The 27,131-nt window shown below is 36.9% G+C and overlaps 6 protein-coding genes across 10 annotated transcripts in view; 2 read left to right on the top strand and 4 right to left on the bottom strand.

Moving 5' to 3' along the window:
- The window catches only part of LOC108966440 (GATA zinc finger domain-containing protein 14-like), a 4,061-nt gene extending 2,238 nt beyond the window's left edge, over window positions 1-1,823 (bottom strand). The window contains exons 1-4 of one of the 4 annotated variants that reach the window (XM_018929350.1): window positions 1,728-1,823; window positions 818-1,015; window positions 588-741; window positions 61-514 (exon numbers count right to left, since the gene is read on the bottom strand). In XM_018929350.1, coding sequence (XP_018784895.1) covers window positions 61-514; window positions 588-741; window positions 818-911 — 702 coding nt within the window. In that variant the 5' untranslated portion in view covers window positions 912-1,015; window positions 1,728-1,823. Of the gene's footprint in view, window positions 1-60; window positions 515-587; window positions 742-817; window positions 1,016-1,143; window positions 1,160-1,727 lie in introns of those variants that run through there. The other 3 variants (XM_018929349.1, XM_018929347.1, XM_018929348.1) reach the window with 3 other exon arrangements.
- Window positions 1,824-3,114: 1,291 nt separating this feature from the next.
- LOC108966372 (venom serine protease Bi-VSP-like) lies at window positions 3,115-7,024 on the bottom strand. Its single transcript, XM_018929228.1, has 8 exons — window positions 6,451-7,024; window positions 6,237-6,390; window positions 5,777-6,171; window positions 5,566-5,710; window positions 5,459-5,484; window positions 5,122-5,396; window positions 3,696-3,879; window positions 3,115-3,587 (listed from the first exon to the last, which is right to left on the bottom strand). The coding sequence occupies exons 1-8, from the start codon at window positions 6,542-6,544 to the stop codon at window positions 3,262-3,264; spliced, it is 1,599 nt and encodes a 532-aa protein (XP_018784773.1). The 5' UTR covers window positions 6,545-7,024; the 3' UTR covers window positions 3,115-3,261.
- A 2,562-nt stretch (window positions 7,025-9,586) lies between these two features.
- On the bottom strand, window positions 9,587-12,989 carry LOC108966371 (serine protease Hayan-like). The gene is made up of 7 exons (XM_018929227.1): window positions 12,456-12,989; window positions 11,056-11,209; window positions 10,812-10,982; window positions 10,706-10,749; window positions 10,360-10,634; window positions 10,109-10,292; window positions 9,587-10,036 (listed from the first exon to the last, which is right to left on the bottom strand). The coding sequence occupies exons 1-7, from the start codon at window positions 12,535-12,537 to the stop codon at window positions 9,714-9,716; spliced, it is 1,233 nt and encodes a 410-aa protein (XP_018784772.1). The 5' UTR covers window positions 12,538-12,989; the 3' UTR covers window positions 9,587-9,713.
- A 2,295-nt stretch (window positions 12,990-15,284) lies between these two features.
- Window positions 15,285-15,926, top strand: LOC108966383. Its single transcript, XM_018929242.1, has 2 exons — window positions 15,285-15,491; window positions 15,561-15,926. The coding sequence occupies exons 1-2, from the start codon at window positions 15,356-15,358 to the stop codon at window positions 15,857-15,859; spliced, it is 435 nt and encodes a 144-aa protein (XP_018784787.1). The 5' UTR covers window positions 15,285-15,355; the 3' UTR covers window positions 15,860-15,926.
- A 1,663-nt stretch (window positions 15,927-17,589) lies between these two features.
- On the top strand, window positions 17,590-21,488 carry LOC108966366 (serine protease Hayan-like). Of its 2 annotated transcripts, XM_018929216.1 has the most exons (5): window positions 17,590-17,867; window positions 18,129-18,235; window positions 20,007-20,593; window positions 20,659-20,842; window positions 20,913-21,488. In XM_018929216.1, exons 2-5 carry the CDS (start codon window positions 18,139-18,141, stop codon window positions 21,242-21,244), a joined length of 1,200 nt encoding a protein of 399 aa, XP_018784761.1. In that variant the 5' UTR covers window positions 17,590-17,867; window positions 18,129-18,138; the 3' UTR covers window positions 21,245-21,488. The 2 variants fall into 2 exon arrangements, with proteins under 2 accessions (XP_018784761.1, XP_018784760.1); XM_018929215.1 differs by having other exon boundaries at window positions 17,590-18,235.
- Window positions 21,489-25,663: 4,175 nt separating this feature from the next.
- Window positions 25,664-27,085, bottom strand: LOC108966382. Its single transcript, XM_018929241.1, has 2 exons — window positions 26,736-27,085; window positions 25,664-25,984 (listed from the first exon to the last, which is right to left on the bottom strand). Exons 1-2 carry the CDS (start codon window positions 26,938-26,940, stop codon window positions 25,728-25,730), a joined length of 462 nt encoding a protein of 153 aa, XP_018784786.1. The 5' UTR covers window positions 26,941-27,085; the 3' UTR covers window positions 25,664-25,727.
- Between the last annotated feature and the right edge of the window lie 46 nt (window positions 27,086-27,131).

A 27,131-nucleotide genomic window follows, 5' to 3' on the forward strand; every position in this document is an offset into this window, starting at 1 on the left:
TTCATTTACAACCGGGAAAGAATTGGCCTTGTTTTCATCTATGCTGTTATCATTTCCGATCTGTTCGTGGTTATTGCCGAATATGGCATTAATTCTTTCATTTTCATCGATAAGAGGATTGCCATTTAAACTATGGTTATCCTGTACATTTGGCACTGGATTTGCAATGAAAACTCCGTTATTATTTTCATTTACAACCGGGAAAGAATTGGCCTTCTTTTCATCTTGACTGTTATCATTTCCGTTCTGTTCGTGGTTATTGCCGAATATGGCATTAATTCTTTCATTTTCATCGCTAACAGGGCTGCCATTTAAATTTTGGTTATCCTGTGCATTCGAGAGTGGATTTCCACCGAAAAATCCGTTGTCGCCTTGCCATTCCCTCACATTATTCCCACTTCCAGCTTGACCAAAGTTGTCTGCTGGCGGCCTATATTCAAACTCAGGCTGTTTGGAGAGATCTATAAAAGCGTTGGGAAGTTTGGGTGGTGTTTGCACAGGTGTTGGCCACTTTCTGCAAATATTTTTTTTAAAGTTATAGACTTTTATAAAAATAGACTGTTGAAAATATACCAAATCAATCTTACGGACAACATATAATCTCCTCTCTAACGCCGAAGCCACAGCGACCCACATGATGGCTTTCCAAATCCAGTGCCTGCATTTTGGCCTGCAAGTCAGTACACTTGCTAGCTTCCAAACATATGCCATCGTAGCCAGCAAAATCGCAAAAGTCGTCAACTAGAATTTTATCAGTAACGATTACTTAGTTCGTCTAATAAAATATTGTAATATCTAAATATTGCCGTATATTTACCGTAAAGTACTTGTGCATTACTAAGACCGCACAGAGCGAGCAGAATAAGTATCCGAACAAGCGCGCTGAGTTTATAAATCGTAAGAATCTTCATCGCAAACCTAGCGCCTATTTAGTATACTAAATTTATAATGAAGCAATTCGAAGTTGAAGCAAACTTAAAGGCTGATTAGGAGGGATCAAATTCATTCCAGATAACTGCAAAAATATGCTCATGGTTATCGTTTGATTCTCACAGTGTATTGTATACTTGTATATGAAATATCATCTTGGTACAGGACCTACTTGACATAATTTTAGTAGATAAGTCTCTTACCTTCCCTTACCTTTCAGATCTCTTGAGCAAAATCTAAGCTCTTGCAATGCGCAAATATTCAATATCACAGTAATTTTTTGCAAGGTTATAGATTCCAAGAAAAAATAATCTCAGCATAAATAAAAACCATTGTTAAAATTCCTACATAATTAAGATTTGAGTGTGTTGCAAAGTATAGTAGAACTCGCATTGTTATGAGTCTTATCAAAAGCTGTCGATTGAAAAATGTTTATTTGTTTGGGTTCCAAGAACAAGTATATATAATATGTCATCTATATGTGTACCATATATTATAGAAATAGTTCACATATGTATTGGTTAGTCCAAATCAAAACAGACTCATTGAAAAAAACCCCACAAAAAAGTTAGAAATAAATTTTTCCACGAACTCTAGTGCTTATTACACTGACTTAATTGACCTTAGATATGTTAATTTAATTTTTCCAACAGTCCAGCAATTCTCCATTATTCTATATGCGCTTCGTATGACCTTTGGTCTTAATCCTATATTAGTTCACTTCACTTAAGGTGTTTTCTGACTTTCGCAAACGCACTTATCTTTTACAACCGTCGTTTGAATTGAATAGCTCTTACCTCAAAATAATATCAAAACTTCCGAGCGCTATTCAGTACTTATTATCAAGCACTTATTTTCACAATAACTGTCCGATCATTTCTGCGTGCCTCTCGTGAAGTATGCATTTTTTAGCGATTGTACTGCGGGCTCCGTTAAGCTGATAACACATACACATGTATGTATGTATRCGCATTTACAGGAAATTTGATGTTTGTTTCTTATAAAGATTTTTGAAAATATAAATGTACTGATACTACTACATAGGCGTAGGCAGCGCTTACGCGGTTATAGCCGAATCAACAATGGCGCGCCGTTCATTTCTTCTTCTCGCAGTTTAGCCCCAATTGGAAATACCGTTAACAGTTCTGCGCTGCCGTATTTGTATAGTTCGTTTGATATTCGTCATTGGCGAATATTATAATGTCTATTCCATCTATCGACTTCAACTTCGGTTTCGGGCTTAACATCTTCGGCTGTCGCATTTTCACTGCCATTTAACAGAAAAAGTTTGCCTTCTTTAAATACAGTACGCTCTGGGCATCGTTGATTAGATCACTTTATTGGTTGTTCAATGAGTATGTTCCGGTCTTAAAACCTACCTTCTAAAAGTAGCCGCATCTTTTCAAAGAAATTTCGACCATAAACCATGTCTACCAGCTTCTCAAGATGCTAAACTCTTTTTGCGGCTGCAAAAGCGTCTCACTTTCTTTTTTATCCCACCCCACATGTACATAATTCACTGCTGCCGAGTATGTACGAGTGCCTTAATAACATGCTATCAAGAGTTAGCACTTTCGAAACGCTTTAATACATGGTATAATACTTTATCATTCGAAAAAAATCTATAATAACTCAAACACCCACTAAAAAATGTCATTAATAATTGATTTATAGAATTTTAGCTGTCGAACTACTCTTTAAGCTAAGACCTTTGCGAGCAACACTCTATCTATATTTTGTTGTGTACCACAAAAAGATCCTAACCCGATACGAGAGTAGAAGAGGCTATAATTTTGAAAATGTTTTTAGAAACCATTGAGTGAACAGTGTCTTATATCTTTTAAGTACCACACTCATTCACGTAGACTAATATATAGTAAATCACCAAAATGGGTTACGTTGCTTAGTGGAATTGCTTTGAGTTCTTTTGAATGTTTTGAGAATAAATCACAGTCCAAACCGCCTGGAATGTTGATTATCCTAAGAAAGACATCAGGGGAAACCATATTACAAAATTATCGAAGAAGTTTTCATGGATCGAATGTCGCAGCCTGGCTACGAATGTTGGGCCAAAACTCTTTGGACTGTAATGACTTCGGAGCCGGATCGACTAGAGCAACTGATCTGCCAATTTTCTCACCGTATTCTTTAAAACAACAGCTTGTGTTAGAATCACTTCTCAGCTTCGTGTCATTTACTGTTATAATTCTCATAGATTTTCTTTTTATTCCACAAACGCTTAAATAGTTGTAGTTATGTTTATTATCAAGTTAGTTAATTATAATTATGTCTATTAATTTATGATGGGTACTGTGTAAATATGCACTAACTTTAGTGCAGTTCATCCGCCCAGACAATGGCTTCAACGAAATCCAAAAACTTTGACACTCTGGTATATACACCCGGCACAGTTCCACCACATGCTTTTGAACCAAAGGAAACGATCCCGACGACTCTGTACATGTTATAAGCCGCATTTTTACTTAGAAATAAAGGGCCACCGGAGTCACCGTAACACGAATCCTTTCCGTGCGCAAGGGCACAGAGTTGTGTATCGTCAATGCCATGTTCTAAACCACGTCCAAGCGCATAACTTTGATTACAATGTGAAAGCGATAATTTATTCACTTCCACCGCTAATAAATGTTCGGAGGTCTCTATAACCAAAGCATAAAAATTAAAAAAATATATACAAGTAAAACGCGCATAAATATTAAAAATGTCACTGAAACTGACATCACATTTTTTAGGGCTTTATAACATACTTCCATTCTCAGTAAATCCCCATCCAGCCGTAGTTAGTTTAATGCCATCAGGTAACTCTGTTTGATCGGTATGCAGGCATGTCGGATACACAGTTAGACTGTATACGGCCGCTTTAGCCAATTCAATCACTGCTATGTCGAAATAGTTTAAAAAGCTTGAATATTGCTCATGCGCAATCATTCTCTGTTGAGGAAATTCAAATGAAAAAAAAATTGTCAATAAAAAAGTTTCACATGCAAGCTTCTTAAAGAGAAAAGGCTGTGAGCAAAATTTCAGATGTCTCATTAGAACAAAGGTACGCGATTAAATTCTGTGTGAAACTCGGCAAATCTGAGACGTTTAATATGATCAAGTAGGCTTATCCAGATGTTGCTTTAGCAAGAAGTGGTGTGTTTCGGTGGCACCAGGGCTTTTTGGAAGGCCGGCAAAAGGTCGCTAATGAAGACCGTGCTGGGAGACCTGCGACTTCGACCATCACCGACAATGTGACCCGTGCGCGCAATTTTTGGAACTCAGACCGTCGACTAAGTATTCGTTTAGTTGTCCAGGTGTTAGATTTATAAAAATCTTTGCTTCATGATATTGTGACGGAGCACTTGAATTTACGCAAAGTGTACGCGAAGATGTTCCCGAAACTGCTCATTGACGACCAGAAATTGCGACGAGTGGAAGTGTGCCAAGAAAATTTGAACATATGTGTGAAACTGACCCCCAATTTTTGAATAACGTAAACACAAGCGACGAGTCATGTATCTTGGAGTATGCTGCCCCAAAATACTGATGAAAGGCAAACATTTTGAGACGACATAGGGAATCCAAGCAGCAATCACCTCGGATCTCTAGGCTATTTCGGAGAATGCCTTTCGTGACGCCTTCAATGCTTAGAAATCGCGTTGGCAGCGCAGCATCGACGCAACAATAGCCTATTTTTTAAAGAATTGTAATAGTTGGTTCAATAAATTTTTTTAAATAGACTCAGTCTAATTACTTTCCGAACGAAACCTGTGTACACAAGTATACAGACAACAGTTGCCATTTCATCCTGAACGAACAACGCTGTGACGTGGTTTATGGGCCGGTAGAATTATCGATAATAGACCAACTGAGACGTAGTCGCGATCAACATTTGAAAGAGATAATCTTCAAAAAATAAATGCCAAATAATGTTCTTTCAAATGATAATAAACATTCCCATTAGATTTGAAGTTTTTGTGTTTTTTTCTTTAAAAAAGTACGGTACGTCGAAATTGATCACTTTTTACGGTGCGGTTTGGAATTTTAGGCAACACAGCAGACTGCCATTTTAAACCGTTCGAGTGAGATCTTTTTTAGGATCGACCTAACCTAACCTAACATAATTTTGYCTAATTAAGTTCCACTTCAAAAGTTTAAATGTGCATATACATACATATGTATATTACTCACCTTAATACGTATATCTTGCCGATAGCGCGCTTCTTTAGGATCAGTTATATTAGCAACACCCAAAATTACTTTTTCGGCGTTGACTCCTCTTACTATAACACAATGCGCTGCTGTTAACACGAAACGCTTGTGAATCAATGTGCCACCACAGATATGATCCGGGCGGTCATACAAAATGTGAGCCATAAAACGATATTCCGTGGCGGACACTTTATGGCCACCGAAAACATGTCCCCCTTGATATGGCCCTAAACTGCGTTCAATGTCTCGACAGGCTAAGGAATATTAGTATTATTGATTGGCACAACCCAAGCAAACTAATTTCTTCAATACTCACCACGAACAGCTAATCGCTCAATATTGCTGCGAATACAATTAATTGTTCAATTACAAATTGAAGTGAAACAAGACTCTTTCTTTACTACTACTAACTAAAATACTTACGGACAACAAATTAAATCTTCTTGAGCGCAATAAGCCACATCCGTTTCATTTAAACGCATGTCAGCCAAGCTAGCGGCTAAATGTCTACACTGTAATTTTGTCTTGCAACTGCCATTATAGTGTCTCGTCTCACATGGTAAATTAGCTTAAATATCATATGTATGAGAAGAAATGAGCACAGGTCTGCGATTCGGCTAGAAAGTATAATTACCTTTCGCCTTATCTGGCGCGAAAATGTCAATATCTTGCAATCGTTGTCTAACCTTTCCAGCGGGCACCCGATTGTCATTGCTACCTTTTATGCTGCCCTCGGCATTACCATGAATCGGTACGTTTACATTAAATAATTGGATTAGTCTTTCATTTGGATTTCCGTTTGGCATTTTTATTCGCTCGTTTTCGTTCACAGCCACAATCGGTTCAACATTTTTTTTGAATATGCTGTCAAGAATATCAAGAATATTTTTATCCTTAACATTTGAACGAACGGTGTCTATTTGTATGCCTGCTGCAGACTTTGCACTACTCTCTTCAGATAACGCACGGGATTCGGTCGGCTTAAATTCTTCTAAAATGTTGGGCTCTGTACTTTGCGGTATTGGTAAACTTGCAAAACAATGTGAAATATGTAAGTATTTTTTTACTGGCATAAAAATCGACTTAGTACTTACGGACAACAAATTATTTCTTCCATCACCGAAAAACCACAATGACCAATTTGCTCTCGCTTCAAATCCAAGGTATGCGCCAAGGCCGATAAATAAGCACATCTTGTGGCTTTCAAGCATGTGCCTTTGTAACCCGCAAAATCACAGAAATCACCCTCTAAATTACAACACCTTTTAGTATGCCTTGAATAACTCACCGAATTGTGCTCTTACTCACCGTCGTATTGTTTCGCAGCGCTGAGAGCGCTCAGTATGAGAAAGATAAACAACCGAGTGTGCTCCTTAAGCTTATTTGCGGCTATTTTGTGCATTTTGCTTGGAAATCAAATTTTGTCTATAAGACAGTCTAGTATGCACTTTTTTACGATGCCTCGATTCCCGATTCTTAGAGCTCTAGTTTTGTTGACTTATTTCACTTATTTTCACTACACTTTGACTATCTTGAGTGCAAATGTTCAACACTACCCTTATTTATATACGATAGACCCAGTTTTAACGTATCTGCAGTATGAGCGATTGAAAAACAATCTTCGATTCCGCTATAATTCGCATGTGTGATCGTCGTTTCGTCCACTCAACAACTGAAACATTCAGCGTCGAATTGTTGAGTTTTATTGCGAGAAAAATTGGTTTGAACACATATCGTTGCTGATAATAGCATAAGCATATTTTAAGTATCCCTTATTGAAGGAAAATAATCAACAAGGTCAATGTAACATATCAAAGAAGTTTGTGGTCGCACACGGAGTCTTCAAATAACGCTTCACAGAAATACACAACCCGACTGTTAGTAGTTTCCTCTTAAGTATCATACCATAAATATTAAACTGAAAGTTCGCTGAAATCAAATTCTTCCAAATATTCGGTCTGACTCATTTGATTTTGCAAATACAAATATGGAATTTCTCGACTGGTATGATAGGTTGAAATATTAATAAATACGAGGTTTGTTCCAAAACTATAGCAAATTTTGTGTTTCTTAAGAAAGTGTTTATTTATTCGTGAATATACATATTTTGTTCCCTTCAAAGTAATCATCCTCAGATATAGTGAACATCTGCCGGCATTTTTCCAATCCTCAGAGCACTTAAAGAAGTAATTTTTTCTGATCTCCGATCCTTCGACGCAGTTTTATCTCCTCAATCGTCGCCCTTTCATGGACCTCTTCAATTCTGAGAACAAGAAAATCGCAGTGTTCAGGCCTGTGAAATACGGCGCACAAGCACAAATCCCTTTGGCAAAACCTCATGACACACGCCACCATTGCAACCGAAGAAAACTGTTAGCAAAACCCACAAATTCCACCCACGTCATAATCATAAACCAATGATTTGTCACCAGTTATGTTCGTCTGAAGCAGATATGGGTCGTCACTGAGTGAGTCCAACATCTCCTGAGCAATGTCAACGCAACGCAACAGCTTCACAAAAATTAACTAAACATTCAAAATGGCCGAACTTGTCAGCATAAGTAAGGGATATAAGTACCAACATAACGGAACAAAACATACAGCCCGTGAAAATTCAAAATTCGCGATACTTTTTGTGTAAACCTCGTAATAAAGTAGAGCTTATAAATCGGTTGAAAAGTAATAAATGAATCATGAGAAAAACATTGTAACGAGTAGTGCAAAACGGAATGTGGCAATCGCTCATACATATTTACATATAAGCCGAGATATTCAAAAAATAAATCAGTAAAGTATGCCTCTGTAGTTCTTATCACTCGCTGATTTTCAGTAACACCGAAAGCGCTTGCGAAATAAATCTTTCGATGCTTTCTTGTCCATTCCATCTTTCTTCCCAGTAAATCATACGAGAACACAATCCGCAGCCAAATTCACTAAAATATATTTGCGTTTGACCGATATATTCGGTATAAATTCAGCTATAGCAAGTGCCGGAGATATAGACCGATTTTAACCAATTTTCGATGCGACTCATTAGAAACATAATTTTTGTTAAATCATATTCGGATATCTTCATTTGAGCTCAATATATCTGTGGTAGAGTACAAGAATTTGTGGAATTCATTATAAAAGGTGATCCATTTTGAGGTTCCCTACTATTTTTTAAGAAAAAAGCACATAAACTTCTGAAATGTTTATCATCAATCTGAAGAACATTATTTTTCATTTATTTTTTTTAGGATTATCTCTTTAAATTTGGTCACGGCTACGTCTCAGTTGGTTCATCCGATGAGTCCCACTTTCGATGACTTGTTCGAGCATTTTGCTCCAAGGCGTAAATCGTAGTGAGTATCTCACGTATCTCAAGGACTTTAGACTTTACATATCCCCACAGAAAAAAGTCTAATGGTGTTACATCACACGGATCTGATGGCGAATCGACCGACCTAAAACGTGAAATTATCTGCTCACTGAGTTGTTCTTCCCATAAATCTATTGACTGAAGTGTTGTATGCCTACAAACCACACCAAACTGTTGATTTTTCTGAATGAAATGACAGTTTTTTAACCTCTTTAGATTGCTCTTTGTCCCAATTGAGGAATTTTTGCTTGTTCACATAACCATTGAGCCTCGTCGCTGAACAAAATATGGATCGAAAACGTCAAATCTTCTTGGAACTTTTCAAGAGCCCACAGAGCGAAGTGATGTCGCTTGGTAAGGTCGACCTGTTTCTGTTCTTGCACAAGCTGTATTTTGCATACTTTCAATTTAAGATATCGATGTAAGATGCGTCAAGTTGTTCCATACTTCAATCCGAGTTGTTGCGCCGGATCAACCCTCTACACTCTTCTTGCATATTCTCAACAACGGCTGCTACATTTTCCTCACTATACGTTGAACGTAGCGATCCATCTCTTGGTGTTTGCAAAGTCATCACAGATGTGTGTGGTGTAGCGTTGTCCTAATGGAAGACGAAGCCCTTTCTGTTGATCAATTCTGACCGTTTTTTTCGATTGCTTGCTTCAATCCAAAGAATCACAGATCTTAATTCGGTGCAAAAATTCATGTGGTACCCAAACATCGAGCTTCTTTTTGTAGCCAGCGTTTTTTAAATGCTTCAAAACCATTTGATGATGAATATTAAGCGTATCTTTTTTTTACCTTTCCGGAATTTAATTTAATTAAGTTAAATGAAGCTTAAAATCTTAGCTTTCCAACACTATATGAGGTATTGGTAGCATTAGAGATATACGACTGCAACGACATCTATTGACAAATGCGAAAAGACTTTTTCGACTACACCAATTGGCGCATAAATTGAGCGTGATTCCAAGCAATAATACAACAACGTAAAATGATATAAAAATCAGAAAACGTAAGAAAATTTTAAGTCTTCGTTCGCGGACTAATAATAATCGTTTATAAATAAATTTATTTGTTCTACTAAATTTTTCTATAAATTAAGCAAATAATTTTTATAACTACCGAAGAATCCTACATTTTTACTAATAATAATAGCATACAAACGTATCGAAATACATAATACAGTTTTGTTACATAGCCACAGCAATCAGCCATCCGGCCATACAACGGCTTCGATAAAATCTAAATATTTCGACACTCTAGTGTACACACCCGGTAATTCCGAACCGCACTCATAGCCGAATGAAACTATGCCAACGACTCGGTAATTATTATAATGTTTATCTTTGACAATATGTATCGGACCGCCAGAGTCACCCTGGCAAGCATCACTATCCGGTGAAAAGGCACAGAGCTGTGTGTCAACGATGCCGCGGTTGAGACGAATATCCTTGACATCAGCGTAACTTTGATCGCATAATAAAACGGGTATATACGTCAAATTGGCCGCTAATAAACGATCGGATAAATCTAAAAATATAAAAATAACAAATAAAGTAGAAGAAAGTAATAAAAGCAGCAGACTGCATTCAGATAACGTACTTTTGTTTTCGGTTATGCCAAAACCAGTGACAATTAGATCAATATCGTAGGGCATTTCCATTTGGTCGGTGTATAGACAGGTTGGATATACGCCTTGGCTAAACTCGGCATCTCTGGCCAATTCAATCAAAGCAATATCATCGTAAAAGCTAAACTCACTGTAGTTTTGCGGTAAATGGGTTTGCTAATTTCAAATTTCAAAAACTGTTAGTAGAAACCACGAAAGTGTAGAGATAATTTTATCAACCTACTTTAATATCTATATCCTGTCGATAGTCCATCTGAGTTTTATCATTAAAGTCACTTACGCCCAACACAACCTTGATTGGTTTACCCTGTTTGTTTCGCACGCAATGCGCAGCGGTGAGCACGAAACGCTTATCGATTAAAACGCCACCACATCGCAATCTATCTAAGTCGAATATAATTCGCGCCATGTGCGGATACTCGCCAAAATTGGTCGCTCTTCCATTAAGTACATGCGCTTGCAGACTAGGCATTAACTGTTTTTCAATTTCTTTGCATGCTGAAATGTTTTACAGAATATTTTTCAGTTGCTGTATTGAATTTTTTGTTGTGTTATTCTGCTATACTCACCACGATCAGCTGGACGTTCCGATGAACGCAAACTTGTGCCATTGCTGCAAAAAACAAAAAGTATAATTTACAAACGAGCACTTAAATAGCCATCATTTGTAGCAACCTCTTCATTGGCGGTCGTTCCAATCCACCCATTGCTTCACGCATCAACTCTTTGATTCGCCGCTTACTTTCCTCGGGCGAAAGCCCTTTTAGCGAATCGCGTATGGATTTTGATGATATCGTGGTGAATTCCGTCGTTTTAGTGGTTGTTGTTCTAAAACTCTCTTCATTTCTATTAAATAAAGTGACGCATGTTCGATACAAAAAAATAAAATTGGTTAAATTTGTTCTGAAAAAATACTTACGGACAACAAATGATCTCTTCCCAAACCGTGAATCCACAAGTCCCCACGAAAGTGCTATTGAGGCCCATTACTGTCATTGCATCCTTTAAATGTGGACAATTTTGTGCTGTGTAGCACACCCCTCTATAATCGTCGGTTTCGCAGGGATCATTTTCTTTAATGAAAATAGAGCATGCATTAACAAATGTATTTAGGCGAACGAAGAAAATATGTATATGATACAACTATAGAACGAAACCATGCATAGACTAAAGCACAGGATAAAAATTAGTAGGACCAAGATTTTAACATGAGATCAATGCAATATGACAAAATAATCTGTTGTTGTAACGGGTACATAATCCGTATAGGATGGTAAGTTGTCATCGAGGTCATCCAATAGTAGACCCAGGTGCTGTCAGATGTAGGGAGTTAACATGGCACGCAAAGAGGTGGCTAGTGTCATAAGGGGACTCGTTGCTTGCAGTTTGTAATGTCAGGATCGATTCTGGATAAGTAGGACCTTAACCCGATACAGCATCCAGAATAAAGCCACGCAAAGCAACTGGAGTTCTTCGTCTGCAATTAGTGGTGGTTTGACTCCAAGTACGCCATTCTCTGAGAGGGAGTGCGTGAAAGTGTTAATGGTTCCACTATGAATGGCGGTCGGTGCATGTCTGAAGTTTGTTGGGTCCGAAGTCTGGTTGGCGTATTGTTTTAAATCGTTGGCGTAGTTGAGGAAGCAACTCTGGATGCTCCTAGAAGGCGTTTGCGCTCTAAACAAGTGACTGCAGAGATGACTTCTGCGAAAGCACCCCAGTAGAAAGTGCTTTGAGAGGAGTTCATTATGCTCCTTAACTGGAAACATACGGGACTCACTGTGCAGCTGTTCGATGGGAGACATCAAGAGGCAGCGTGCTGTAGTCCGGTTTGCTGTGTTCTGATATATTTTTAGCATTTCAATACATCCAGGCGACCATATTGGTGCAGCGTAGTTAAGGACCGACCGGCCGATTGCCTTATATGTTGCCAAGAACGTTTCTTTGCCCTTACATCATGTGCTGTCGGCTCCGTACTTCGACAATAATCGCAGTCGTCTGAGAAATAAGCATGAGTAAGGAAGATACGGAGCAGCCCTGCTGCAAGATGTTGCTCCAGTGATAACAATCGTATTCTTAATAATTTTTCATACAGACTTCGCCATTGCTTTGATTCATAATTTAAATAATTTTAATTTACTGTTATACTCTCATCTCTCTCACGTAATTTTATTTTCAGAACTATCAGACATCTGTACGAACCACAGGTTATATTATATTATATAAATCTAAATAACATAAACTAAAAGATTTCAGCTAATGAATTTTTTATGATATTTCGGCTAAAACTTTACATCTCCGAAAATATTAAATATAACTTACCTTCCTGATCTGCCGCTCCAAGCCTAGAACAAGCAAATAAAACAATTAACACGAAGCTAATTCGCCTTGATGTTGCAAACATTTTAATTGTAAACGAAAGTCGGTTGCATTCGGTATTAAAAAAAATTTATATAAACTGTATTTTCTGTTTTCAATGGATGAAGGATATAAACTATATATTTTTTGTTATTTATAAATAATTTACTTAATTAAACCAAATAAATTTCTCTCTCTGTTTCACGTTACACTCATAAGCATATTTTTATTTTTAGCTGGTTATTCTATATATTATTGTTTTTTGTTTAGTTATTATTAAAAAAAAACACAAATTTCATGCGATTCTTTTGCTGTCACGCACTTGAATTTTAATTACAAATATCTGTGAGTTTTTGCAAAAACACTTGATCCGTAAAATGCGCGATTCAACCAAACCGCCGCTTCTGTTTCGCACAACTGACTGTTCAAAACAAATTCCATCTCACCTCATCTCACCTTATTACATTGCGATAAGAATATTTCAGTTGAACAATATTTCCGCGAAACAGTTATTTATAAAAAAACTGTAATTTATTTTGTTCCGTGAAACATACAAGTACATATATGGTTGTAAGTGATCTCTATGATGCATGTGATCTGAACTTGAGCATGCTTTTAAGTGTAAAAATTGAAAGAGGTGATGATCTCTCAGTCAGTGCAACATTTTGGCGCACAATATTGAAATGCAAGCACTACTGCGTATGCCGCCACGCGATTGCGTTTCCAAGAACTTCTACTTCCGGAATTCAATAAAACTATTTTTAGTTCCTTTGCTCTGTCCTGCTTTTTCTTGGAAGGTTTTTTGGAGAATTTAATTCCCGGGCTTTTATTGATTTCCACGGCGCCCTCTTCGGTGTTTGAATAATTTTCAGGCTTTGTGTCTGAAAGTACAATGGTTGCGGATGCCAAAAATTGAAATCTTAAATTAATTTAAATTGTGTTAAATTTCATGAGGGGGTTTAACCTCTGTGAAATGGAAGCGCATATGCTTAAATAAAATCAACTGAATCCTATTCACCAAGTGTCAGTCAATGGTTACCATCTTATACCAAAACAATCCCTTAAAAGGCAAACAAGAAGCTTCATAGCTTGTAGCATAATTACTTACGTACTTTCCAGCTTAGAAACGTTAATAATCTAGTTACTAGCACAAACCAGAAATTACTCTCAACTAAAAGTTGCATAATTTTTATTTCATTCATCTTGTGTGGCGCTCTGACCTCTCATTTCTGTTGAAAGTCACTGCGGTGAAGATTTAAATATAACGGGTGTTTTATTAGGCGTGTGGTTTTCAATTAGCCAGCACTGTTTTCGGCATCGTTCTTTTTAACAGTTCCTTGAATTAAACTCAGTTTGGTTTTTCATTTCATAATGAATAAACTTACTTCGGAACAACGTGGATCCATGGATCGATTTCGTTCTTCGTTCCATCGAATGTGATATTCGCCGTGGCCAACGCGCAATGGACAATAAATCTTTCGCAGTACCTTTCTCTAGAAAACTCGTAACGTCGACTCATCAGATGTTGTCATCGTCCATGCCTCTGCAACATATAGCAAAACATCAATAATGAGTGACTTATAGAGTTTGGTCTTTGTTCGTGGAGAGACGAGTTTACTTCTCAATTGCTGACTCAGTTCGAAGTAGCACCTGTTGGCAGGAGTTATTCTACGTAGGCTTTCGAGTTTGACATTATTGTTGGTGTTGATGCTGGTTCCAAGATAGACGAAATTATCTACGACTTCGAAGTTATGACTGTCAACAGTGACGTGGGTGCCTAGTCACGAGAGGGATGACTACTTGTTTGATGACAGGTATTTCGTCTTGGCCTAGATCACCACCAAACCTATTTGCTTCGCTGTCATATCCATTCTGGAGAAAGCAGAACTAACAAAATACGCCAGCAGCTGTACACTCTTATCGAAAATGGTGCCTTCTCTATTTAGTTCTGCAGCTCGAATTATCTTCTCCAAAAGTATGTTAAAGCAGATACACGAATGGGAGTCGCCATGTCTCAAACCTCGTTTCGTATCGAACGGCTCGGAGAGGTCCTTCCCGATGCTGACAAAGCTTTTGGTGCCTCTCAACATCAGTTTATACAGTCGTATTAGTTTTGTGGGAATACCAAATTCAGACATCGTGCCATAAGTCACAAGAAAGAAGTCTAAAGAATCCACCCTTTATTAATAATTGCAGAGAATTAAATTTTTCTTAAAACTCTCACAACACTGAGGACTATTCGAAAAATTCTTTTCAGAATACTTTTCGATAATTTATTACTTTCACCGAGCATGTCTCGAACCCACTTCTCACCGAGAGGTACGCTCACTCTCTCTAACTCTGTCTCTCAGTCACTGTAGTACGTCATTTAATATATGAGATACAGCTTGCATTTCTCTATATTGCTATTTATCGTTAGTCACTTGTCATGCTGATTAAGATGAGAGATTATAGCTTTCCAAATGCAGCATTAACAGCAATGCTCTCGTCGCTCTACGAGTATAAAATCTCTCACTTTTATGTTTTAATATAACTTTTATAATGATTGATGTTAAAGTATAAGTGTAACTTTTACGATAAATATTTCTGTCCAATATAGATACTACGAAACCAAACCTCGTAATTAGTCGATATAAATTGTTGTTATTCTATTAGAAATAAGTAGATAAGTATGTTTTATCAGAAATGAAATTTACAAACGGTGCCGCGGAAGGCGGTTACAAACAATGTAAACAACGATACGGGTTCACAAGCAATCAGTTATGTTCGTGTATACTTGTTGCTCATATATAAGAATCGAAAAATAAAATATTCAGTTAGTGCAACATCGATTTGCAGAAATATTAGAGCACACTTCTTCAGAGATGAGCGTTAATTTCAACTGCTTCATCGTCGCTATATTGGCCCTTACAGCAACGTCTTCGTCTTCGGAGCGAGAACCGTTAAGCCCCTCGGATGCCACGACAGTTGAACATTTCACATTGGGCAGCACCGTTGACGGTATAATTTCTGAATAAAAAGAAATTTTGAGTTTTTCATTAAAACTATTTTCCATAATTCATCACTTAGGTGCTGTACCGATTTACCAATTTCAAGAGACCGTTACACCCAATATTGACCAAAATGAAATAATCGTTAATATACAATATCCTAAATCAACTGATGACGCTGCCGTTAGCGATTCAACCGGCGCCGGCGATCAACTTATTACGAAAGTCAGTTTGTATGTGGAGGGCGACGCGGGCTTTACATCGCAAGCGTATGTTACGGCGGGCGGTATAGGTGAACGAAGTATTACTGTACAGGTGGTCGCCACTAATACGGAGACACTACGCTATATTGTGATTATTGATGGCTTGTCAGCTTAACTGGAAAAGTTAAAAATTAAAAAATCAGTTAAAAAATAAATTATTTTTACAAAATTTAATAAAAATATGATCGTGCTGTTTGAGTTAAATGTTGATCATCTGCTGTTCAAAATTTAAGGTGAGGCTAATGGAAAGAAATATTCAAATTTAAATAGAAAACCCTTATCTGGGTTCTTAAAAGAACACCTATCTGAACACTCGAATATCCTTACACACTTTAACTTCATAAGAGATCACTTGGTCACACCGTAGACAAATTGATTGGGCCCTATCAGTGTTGCTTTAAACCTGGAAAATCAACAACTGACCAGATATTGACCAAGCGCCAAAACTTGCAAAACACCCGTGAAAAGAGGATCTACACACACCACCTCTTCATCGATTTCAAAGCTGCTTTCGAAAGCACGAAAAAGAGCTGTATTTAGGCCGCTCTGTCTGAATTTGGTATCCCCGCAAAATTAATCCGGCTGAAATTGAACAGTATCAAAAGCTTGGTCAGGATCGAAAAGGACCTTTCCGAGCCGTTTGATACCAAACGAGGTTTCCGACACCCTATTGATATCATTGGCCACAACAACCGCGCCGTTAGTTCTGTTCTCTCCAGACTGTATAAGGAAATGAAGTAAATAGGTCTGTTTGTGAACGAGGACGACGAAACATAGCGTACTATCAAAAAAAAAAAAATGTCGCACACGCTGTTGGCTCCCACGTCACTGTTGACAGTTAAAACTTCAAAGTCATAGATAATTTCGTCTATCTGAAACCAATATTAATATCAAAAACAATGTCAACCTCGACATTCAACGCAGAAAAGCTATTGAGCGCTACTTCGGTATGAGTAGGCAATTCAGAAGTATAGTCCTTCTCAGACGAACAAAGACCAAGCTCTGTAAGTCACATTCCATTCCCGTCCTGCTGTATGCATTGGCAATGACGAATACCGCAATCGATGGAACGATAAGCTGTACGAGAATACGACAACATTGACATAATTCAGCGAATTTAGAGACAGCAGCTACGCTGTCTAGGTCATATCTTCGGAATGAATGAAAACACTTCAGTTGTGAGAGGATTCAACGGGGAAAGCAGAAGAAGAGGAAGACCTCCACTCCGTTGGAAAGACCAGCTGGAAAAGGACCTGGCTGTACATGGAATCTCCAGGAACGACTGGCGCGCTGTTGTAAACTCGGCGATAACCACGTAAGCGTTGTGTACGACAATGAAGAGAAGAAATATAAGTATCCCAGAAAGTTAGTACTAATTTTTGTTCCAGTCCCAAGTTCAAATATGATTTGCAATCGGAAAATTTTATTACTTACTTCACATACCGTAATTACTACTGAATCAAAGTTTCAAAATTTATGTTTTAAATATTCAATCTTTATTTTTGTTATATCAGTATCGAGGTTAAATGGTTGACATTAAACAGAGCCACCGTTTTGACAGCTCGTGAACTTCTGAAGAATATTTGAAGGCTTTGGCTATCGGATTTTGGGATAGACTCTCAGAAGCCGTTAAAAACAATTATTTTTGCACTTTAGAAATCAATTCAGCCTCTAAATATATAAGCGAGCATTCACCAAAAGTTTTCGAAAAACAAAACGTGATTGCTAACCAAAATAGAAAGAATTTCCAATTTCCTTGCCTTGTGTAGCACAGTGTTGTTTATAGAAAATCTAAGCTTGCGATCAGCAGACAGTTTGTCTGAGCGACTCAGTCGTTGCGCTGCATTACTGCGAGAGAGTCGTTAATTTCAACTCGGTCTCGTTTTCGCGAGTTTTCGCAAAAAATTTGTGTGTTTATTGCTTTCTTTAGTGACAAAACGTGAAGATACAGATTTGCAAATGTTTGATGACCTTCAAAACGCACAAACAAAATACTAATCAAACTTAAAAAGGCATTCATTCACGTCTATAAAACAGACATCAACCATTACTATCTTATATATATATATATATTGTCTGTATAGACAAATGTACTTTGATTAGCGATCTTCTACCAGCTTCAAGTAATTCATAAMATCTGAGTAGGCGAGCAGACAGATCGCTGACATTTCCGACAACGTATCTCGCGGTACGATCGCCGCTGGTGTATTGTATTGAACTGAGAACAAATAGAGTAAAGAATAAAAGTGAGCAAAAAATTTTTCTGAAGATCAGAGCAGATCAGATTGTGTGCAGTCTGTTGTGACAACAAAACCGTCTTGACTCTAGAAAAGTTTTTCGCTTACTCGCACGCGCTCTGTACTTAATTTCTTACTATCAATTAGTGCATTTAATATGTTTACAACGCATAAGCTTTGTTTAGTGGTAAGATTATGTTTTTGCGCGCATATTGCTCTAACAACATTGTCGCCGATATCCGCTGCTGAAATTGGTAAGTATGTTTAGTGACAGGAATGTGCTATATTCAACATGATTCGCATACAAAAATCAAAATTTTCTTTAATTAGCACTTAAGCCGAGGAAACTCTCATATGCACAAGATCTGGATATTTAATCGATATTTCATCAATTTTTATTTCCATAGTATTTTTTGATATGATGTAACGATCTGATATTTTAGTGATTTGATGTGATAGATCTTACTGCGATAGATCTGAAATAGATAGTGATATAATGTAAGAGATCTAATTATGATATGATAGGAAGTGATTTGATTGATCGAATTATAAGCAATATGATATAATGTGATGTGATAGATCTAATTTAGTGATATGGCTTGACTTGATATGACTTGTAAATGATATGGTATGACGTGATGTTATTATGTTGAAAGAAAAAAGCTATTAAAAATTTTGATATACCCCTGACATGATGAAAAATTCTTAGAATGACGTGACTCTAGGGATGTGACATCATCTGGTGATACAATCAACTAAGTGCCGTAAGAAATATTAACGCGTTTTTCAGTAGGGGCGCTACAAAAGTAAACCCATAGGGACAGCAAACGACATATTTTCCCCGCTCTTTTGACATTTCTCTTCAATAAGGTTTGCCATTTCATCATGGAAAGATATACGATCAAACAACGTGCGGAAATTATGAAAATTAACAACCGAGGCTACGTCCAATTTATGGTCGTCGTATTCATTCTGTTAGACAACAATTGAGCGTCTAGTGGAAAAATTTGAATACACAGGCACAATAGAAAATGTTCCGGTGCCAGTGATGCAAAGAAGTGCCCGTAGTGTCGAGAAAATTGCTATCCCTGGTGAATCAATTGAGAAAGACCCAAATCAGTCTCTTACACGTCGTTCTCAAGCGTTGGGCATCTCTGTGACGTCGTTATGGCAAATTATGCGAAAATATCTTGACCTACTACTCGTATACATACATACTTACAAGAACAAATTGACACAAGAACTGAAGCCACTTGACCACCAGAATCGTCGCTTGTTCGTGAATGGGGTTGAGTAACAATTAAAAAATTATTCGGATTTTCATCGAAAAATCGTCTTCAGCGATGACCTGGGCCGTACTTTTTTCGTGATAATCAAGACCGACACGTTACTGTGAATGTGAATCGCTACCGCTCAATAATAACCGAATATTGGTGATTCGAATTTGATGATATGGACTTGGTCAATATGTGGTTCCAACAGTACGCTGCCACACTCCACATAGCGATTTTCACAATCGATTTATTGAAAAACAAGTATGGTGAACGTGTTACCTCACGAAATGGCTCAGTCAATTAACAGCTTCGGTCCTGCGGTTTGACGCCGTTAGACTATTTTCTGTGGTCTATGCCAACAAGCCAGCGACGATTGATGAACTTCGTACGAATATCATACGTGAAATGTATGAGTCGATTTAAGCTGAAAACCCCTAGAAAATTGGGTTCAGCGTCGGGACTCCTACAAGAGTGTCCGTGGTGGCCACATAAAAGAAATCGAGTTCCATTCATAATGCCGTCGAATGTATTTTCACAGGAATAAAGGATTTTATTAATATCCCAAACCGTTTATGTTTTATTTAAACTTTTGTAGCGCTCTTATTAAATAACTCGTTACTATTTATTACGATGAAGAGCATAATTTCCAATTACTTTTCTGTGAACATTTTCTGTATTCATTTTCCGTACTCCTTTAAATGTTCTTATTATGATTTAAATACAAAAATATATAATATTTTTCCACTTACAGAGGGCAATCCATGTGAAATCAAACAAGGAGTGTTTGGCAGATGCGCATTACCACGAGATTGTCCTGATATTGCGAAACAAATGCAAAATCTTGGACTTACGAAAGCCGATGTGAAACGATGTGGTTTCACGATTTATGAAGAGATCATCTGTTGTCCCCTGGCAAATGAAAGAAATTTGCTAGGAATTTTCGACACCAAAAAAGATTTCTTAGAAAGTGAAAAAAAATCAAATGATGACAAACAGACACGTGGTGACTTCGACGGTGCGCAGGAGCGAAAAGCGAAAAAAGCTTGCCGCTTACTAGATGAATACGCTGAGCCGTATACTGTGCCACATGTATTAGGCGGCTCGCCGGTGGCTCCGGGCGAATATCCACATATGGCTGCCATCGGCTATGCGCCGATCAATCCACAAAGCTCACCTTATGAGTTTCGTTGTGGCGGCGCTCTGATCGATAAACGTTTTGTACTCACAGCGGCGCATTGTGTAAATCGGCCGGATAGCAAACCGATTATTGTGCGCTTGGGTGTAACGGATTTCAATAATCCCGAACAAATGAAAAATGCTGTCGATGTGCCCATCGAGGTAATGTTGTTATGTTCTACCAAAATTTATGACTCAATAATACTATATGGTTTACCATATTTTAGGCTCTTTACCCACACATGAATTACCGGAATTTGGAAAAGTATGATGATATTGCCATAATAGAGCTGAAAAATGATGTTGAATACTCTTCTCTAGTATTTCCAGTTTGCCTGCACACAGAACTGGCTGATCCGCCACCCACAGTGACGCTCAACGTAACCGGTTGGGGCGTTACGGAGTTGAAAAGTAATTATTGAAAACTCTAATGTCTTTAAATTCCAAAAATCCAAATTATTCCATATTCCACCCATATCAGCACGTCGACAATCCAATGTACTACTAATGGCAAGCGTCAAAGCTGTTTCTGCAGAAAATTGCAGAAAGGCTTATGTGCGCGGCGGCGTCTTACCAAGTCGCGGTATTTTACCCACACAAATCTGCGCTAGCGATCCGAATTCCATCAGCGATGCCTGTTGGGGTGACTCGGGTGGTCCGCTTAACCTCATCATTGATGAAGCGTATCGAAAGATGCATGTGATTGGAGTGGTGTCGGCCGGTGATGGCTGCGCTAGCGTCACTCCCAGCCTTTATACTAGGGTAGCGGCTTATCTGGACTTTATTGAGGATATCGTTTGGAAGAATATGTGACATTCTCAAGCAACTTTTGTACATAAAATATTTGTTGAGAGCATATGAGTTGTATATATTTTAAATATAAATCACACTTTAACCCAGACTGGAACTGAGAAACTCTCAAACAATTATGCCGTTAACTTACCAATTAGAATTATAAACTCAAATCCTAATTAATCCTTTTTTTTATTTATAGTATACAGTTTAGAGTCGCTGCTTATTGACAAAAATTTCAAAACTTTCAAATATGTGAATATTTTTATGTAAATAAATTCACTACTATAATTTTTATATAAAACCTTTTACAACCGTTATTAATTACTCTATTCCAATCGAATTGTCAAAGTAAAATAAGAAAAAAAATTCTAGTAACGGCTTCGTGCCACTCGAAAGATATCATCTTGTATTTCAACCGTTTCTGACAGCACGAAAAAGTTGTTTTTAAACCGCTCAGTCAGAGAATATTTCTGTGAAACCTATGTGGGCCATTATTTGTTATAATTAATAGATCAAGTGGAAAGGTCCACGGCCTAACATAGTAAAACAGCTTTTTTTCCTTTGACACTGACAATAGGAGCGTCGCTATAACTTTTCGATATCCTTTTTGTAGTGCGATTTTCTCTTTACTTTTGTTTCGGCGATCCGCTGGGAGCCAGTTCTAGGGAATACCGTGGATGCGGAGCAATTCGAAGCGGAATTCATGTCATGTCTTGGTGAAATAGCACTTTCTTCGAATGCGGCCGTATTTCAGAGATTTTATCCTTCAAACGGTCCAATAGCGCTATGTAATATTCGCTGTGGAAGAGTCCTGTTGCAAGATTGTCAATAAAAATTAATTCATCCCAAAATACAGAGACCATAACCAGCAGACTGTTGCGTTTTTCCACGCTTGGAGCGGGTTCATCGTGAGCTGTCCACTCGATTGACCGTCGATTGGACTTCATAATGAAATAATGGAGCTATGTTTCAACGATTGTCACATATCGAAGCAAAAAGTCGGGAAGAACATCTTCAAACACTGATCCGAATCATAAACTCGTCATAGCTTTTATTCAAAAGTAAGGTCGCGGCACACATTTTGTACAGAGCTTTATCACACCCAAATATTCGTGAATGATATAATGTTTTAGAGTACCTGCTGTCTTGAACTTCATTTTGCGATTATCCAAACTTATTTTGAGAACTTTTTTGATATTTTCGTCGGTAACAACCTCATTTTGACGTCCACTGCGTCCAACGTTTGTGGTACTCATTTGACTTCCCCTGGGCAGTGTCTGGAAACAAGTCATCTAGCCAAGTCTTGGCTCCAACTGTATTTTTCCCTTCAAAAAGCAATATTTTATCAACTCAATTTATTTTTATCCATTTTTTCATAATAACAAAAGTTGCTTCACTCAAAATTATATAAATCATAATCTAAAGATCGGAAATTTTAAACAAGCGCCTTTTGAAAGTTAGGGCTCATAAAAAAACTTGAGGATTTATTTCGAGTAGTGCCATTTATCATCATCAGTCCTGGGACTTTCATAGATAGACGTTAGATAAGTACGAATTATTACAGACTCTCTGAGTCCAGCAGTTTTACATTTAATATAAGACCCGAAAGTAGCAGTTGAAGAGCACGTACCATCGGATTGTTTAGAAACTAAAGGACGCTTGAGTTAAATATTGACAGAGCACTTCCTTCAAATCAAATCAAATCAAGAAAAAATGTTTTCTTCTGCGGCACCGATACTATAATACCCACCCCAGGTTAAGTTTCCATACAAGAACTTCATTTTGAGCGTTCAGTTTGAATTGCAGCTGTATCTTTTAGTCGTCCGATCTAAAAATAAGCGTTGGTGCAGTGAATGTTATTGGTTTTCTCTAATGTTATATAATTTTTACATACCCAGATACAAGATGGGACGGCCTGTATGGTTATAATCATTATACAAATACGAAAATCGTACTTTAGGCAGGTATAATCCCCAATATAAGTGACGTTTTTAAGTTGAAGACCATAGTAACTTGCCAAGTCTTACAAATACTCACCGAAAATAGGGTTGCATTTATAGAATAATACTATATATAGCACTTTTTGAAGGTTCTTACCCATAAATATTATAATTTGAGTATTATTACTGTCTTGTTCGACAAGTGCTAATAACACCATCGACTTCAGACAATCTCTAATTACCCTCTAGTTTGGTTGAGCAAATAAGCAAATTATATAATTTCATGTATGCACTACACGAAAGTACTCGTGTTGCCATATAGGAAGCGGGTGCTGGATATACATACATGCCTACATATGTATATATATAAGAGAAACTCCAAAAGTCTGTGCGTTCCTATGTATGGAGACAGATGGTGTACCGGCGCGACGCTATAAAAGCGATTATCAGCTGTGAGAAAGAAATATATTAGCCTCTGAATTCAAATTGTAATGAATTGAGTGTTTTTGCGTACTTACTGTAAGCGCTGGCGTTGCCAATAAAGTCGTACGATCGTGTCAATATAAACCAGATATTAACTTAATACCGTTTGATAAGAAAGTAATTATAAATTTGCCAAAGATAAGTAGAATTAATTGCGAAATTAGCGTACAAGTTTGTTGTCTAGAAAATGCCTACAAAACGCACGGCTTCAATAAATTTTCCATTTTTTTTTTTTGCCATAGAGCTTCTTTTAATTATAAATTCTGCCTGTAATCTCTGGAATACGTCAATTGTTTACTGTCATAAACAATAAGATTATAGCAAAAAACTGTGACCAACGAACAAAATTTGTCAATAATACCTTTCTCGACAAAAAAGCTCGGCCACTGCACATACATATGTACATATTTTCAGGGCATTTGGCGCTTCTGCTGAGGAAATGTGTTATGAAAAATCAGCTTTATATGGTAATTTCTCGAAACAATCTAAGAGCACGAGATAGAGATAATCTTGCGATCAAAGGTCAATAGGCTTTTTCAAAAGTGATCAGCTTAATCAGTCAGTTAATTTTATGAAACAAGCTTATTAACCCAAACTATATTGAAAAGCATTACAATCAATATTAAAGAGAGAGAGAAAAAGGTAGTTCTCTATGAATGAACATCGTATGATCAAAGGTCAATAAAATTTTCAAAGCTGATAGATATAAAGATTTTCAGCGTTAATTTTTGGCGTGTTTTTCGGAGTACGTTTTACTGAGTTCTATGCTAGTTACTATGAAACTACGTATGTCAGTTGGCTTCGTTTATCGTGTAGTGCGTCGCCATCTTGCCTCTATTATACTTGGAGTTTTAATGATATTATGTAAAAAGTCATTAGGGGGGGTAAAGGTACATATGGTAAAAATATCAACATACATACATGATATTTATGGAACCTAAAATTTTTTCGGGTTTTATTTTTTTGGTTCAATGAACTTTTAAGGTGTACCACCAACAAATTATGAGAATTTTGGAGTACAACGATCGGAAAGAGCACTTGAAAACTGTGCACAGAAATGTAGAAAATTATTAAAATCGTATATGCAGTAGTTTAAAAGCAAAATTTGAAAAACTCAACTTTAAAAATTCGACGTCGACATTTATATTTCAAAATCTCGAATTTGAGAATTTAGTTTCGAAATTTCATTGTCAAAAATTCGGCTCCGAATCGTAAATGCAAAAATTCGAAGTCGAAATTTTTATTTCGAAATCTCGAATTTGAAATTTTAATTTCAAAAATGCAATTTCGAAATTTCATTTTTGAAAATTCAATTTTGAGGTATCAACTTCGAAAATTCGGTTTCATTACTTAAATCGCTAAATTAATTTTAGTGTAACTATGAATAACTGATTAGCATTGTTCGAATGCCAAGTAACCAAAAAAAAAAACTAAAATGGATGTTGAAATTTTAATTAAGAATTTGAAAGTTTGAAAATTTAGTTTAGAAAATTCAATATCGAAATTTAATTTTCGAAATTCGTCAATAGTTTAACTCAACTTCGAAAATTCGACATCGAAATTTTTGTTTAGAAATGTCGAATTTAAAAATTTAGATTTGAAAATTCAATGTTGGAATTTTGTTATTGAAGTTCGAAGTTTTTGGCATCGATAATTCGATTTCGAAAATTAAACTTTGAAAATTCAGCTTCATTACTTGGATTATATTCGTATGCCTTTTGGTACATACATACTTCTAATCGATTATACTTGTTCAAATGCATTCGTAACCATCAAACGTGGTCATAATTTCCAAAGCCGTACAAAAAAATAAAAAAGTTTTCAGTAATAAATACCACGCCAAACCCATTATTATTTAGTATTAGAAAATATTATGAAAAACTCTAGCAACTGAATCTATATTCCAAACTTGTTACTACGCTCAACGTAGCATCACTATCTCTTTATTTCCATTATTTCAATTTTACTTAAAATCACAGTTAACTTTGTTCTCTAAGTTTACCAGAAATACAAATTTTTGCTCAACAAAAATTATTTCATGTATTCATTTTCAATGTAACGGCACACATTACGTACAGCTAATAACCATAAATGAACATCTCAAACTCGACATAACTTGTCTTATTGCCGGCGATAAGTATCTCACAAAAGGATTTGTTTATACCGCCATCGACGAAGAAAGAGTCGGCATCTTCCGAGGAAACTGCTGCATAGATCTCTACCTGAGTTATGATATTTGTATCGGTACCCTTGGCTGGATAACGTAGTAGAGCTTCAACATCTTCACCTTTAGTGAATTGCGTTGAGTCCTGGAAGTTGAGTATCAAGCGATCGCCTATGAAGAGTAGGAATACAAAAATCATAGTTTTTCGGAAAGCAAATTTATGTAGAGCGATTAATTATAAAAGCCTACTCTCGTCTAGTGGTGCTATTAGTTTAGAACTATCATTCACTAAATACGCGATATGATTTTCGACAATTTTTATTGTATCCGTAAAGTTCTTAACCGATTATTCGAGACATAATTTATCAATTTAAAAATGTTAGATAGCGCGGTGCACCACAAAACTCTGCCGCGGGCCAAACTGTCGCTAAAGAATATAACCTGAACGTTATGCGGTGTCAACCATTTTGCTGAAATTTCCAAATTTATGGGCTAACAAATATTTTTTCCTTCATCAGGATAATACACTATGTAATACTGCATTGGTTCTTGCGACTTTTTTACCAAAAACTGGGCTCATATCATTCTGCAACCACCTGATTTGAGAAGGGTTCCTTCAAATCGTCTAAACGACCCTGTCATAAGTGCATAATATGGGGACTATTTCTCTAAGATAAAACAGAAAGTCTTGCCTCCAAAAATTTTTTAAGAAAAACACAATATGTACACATTAACTCAAGTCGACTTATACCACTTATCACATTGTCAGAGAAATACTCGAAAATATATCATTATCTTCTAGTAGCACAATTTTTACTTCAAATCTGTAACACTTGTATACTATTTCGTTCATTTTAGTTGATTTACAGTTGCCATAAAATTTCGGCTCGTAGCAACAACCGCAACTACCAATGACACTCACCTGTAATTCTCTTACCGGATGTGAAAACATATTGTCCGCCGACGTAATGATTTTTATTGAACAAAGTCAAAGGGGCATCTGGATTTAGCACAATATAACGCGTTTCATTGTTAACCGTTACTATTTCCGAGTACTGCAAATCGACCGCCAAAGCGCAAGTAATGCAGATTAAGACAATAAAGCACTTCCTCAATAGGTCAATCATCTTTGTATTGTTTTTTGTTTTCTTTTGGGAATTCGAACACACTTTCAGCACTTGATTTTTTTTTTGTTGTTGGTTTCTATAACAATATTTGGTCTAGCTCTTCTATATGGCAATCGCGTCCGTTGTCGACTAAACGCTTTCCAAATCAATTGCTCCCCGAGTGGCTCTAGTGAGTTTTTATAGCAAAAGCT

This window comes from Bactrocera latifrons, unplaced genomic scaffold, assembly GCF_001853355.1.
Source record: "Bactrocera latifrons isolate USDA-ARS-PBARC rearing strain unplaced genomic scaffold, ASM185335v1 scaffold_16, whole genome shotgun sequence".
Taxonomy (NCBI): domain Eukaryota; kingdom Metazoa; phylum Arthropoda; class Insecta; order Diptera; family Tephritidae; genus Bactrocera; species Bactrocera latifrons.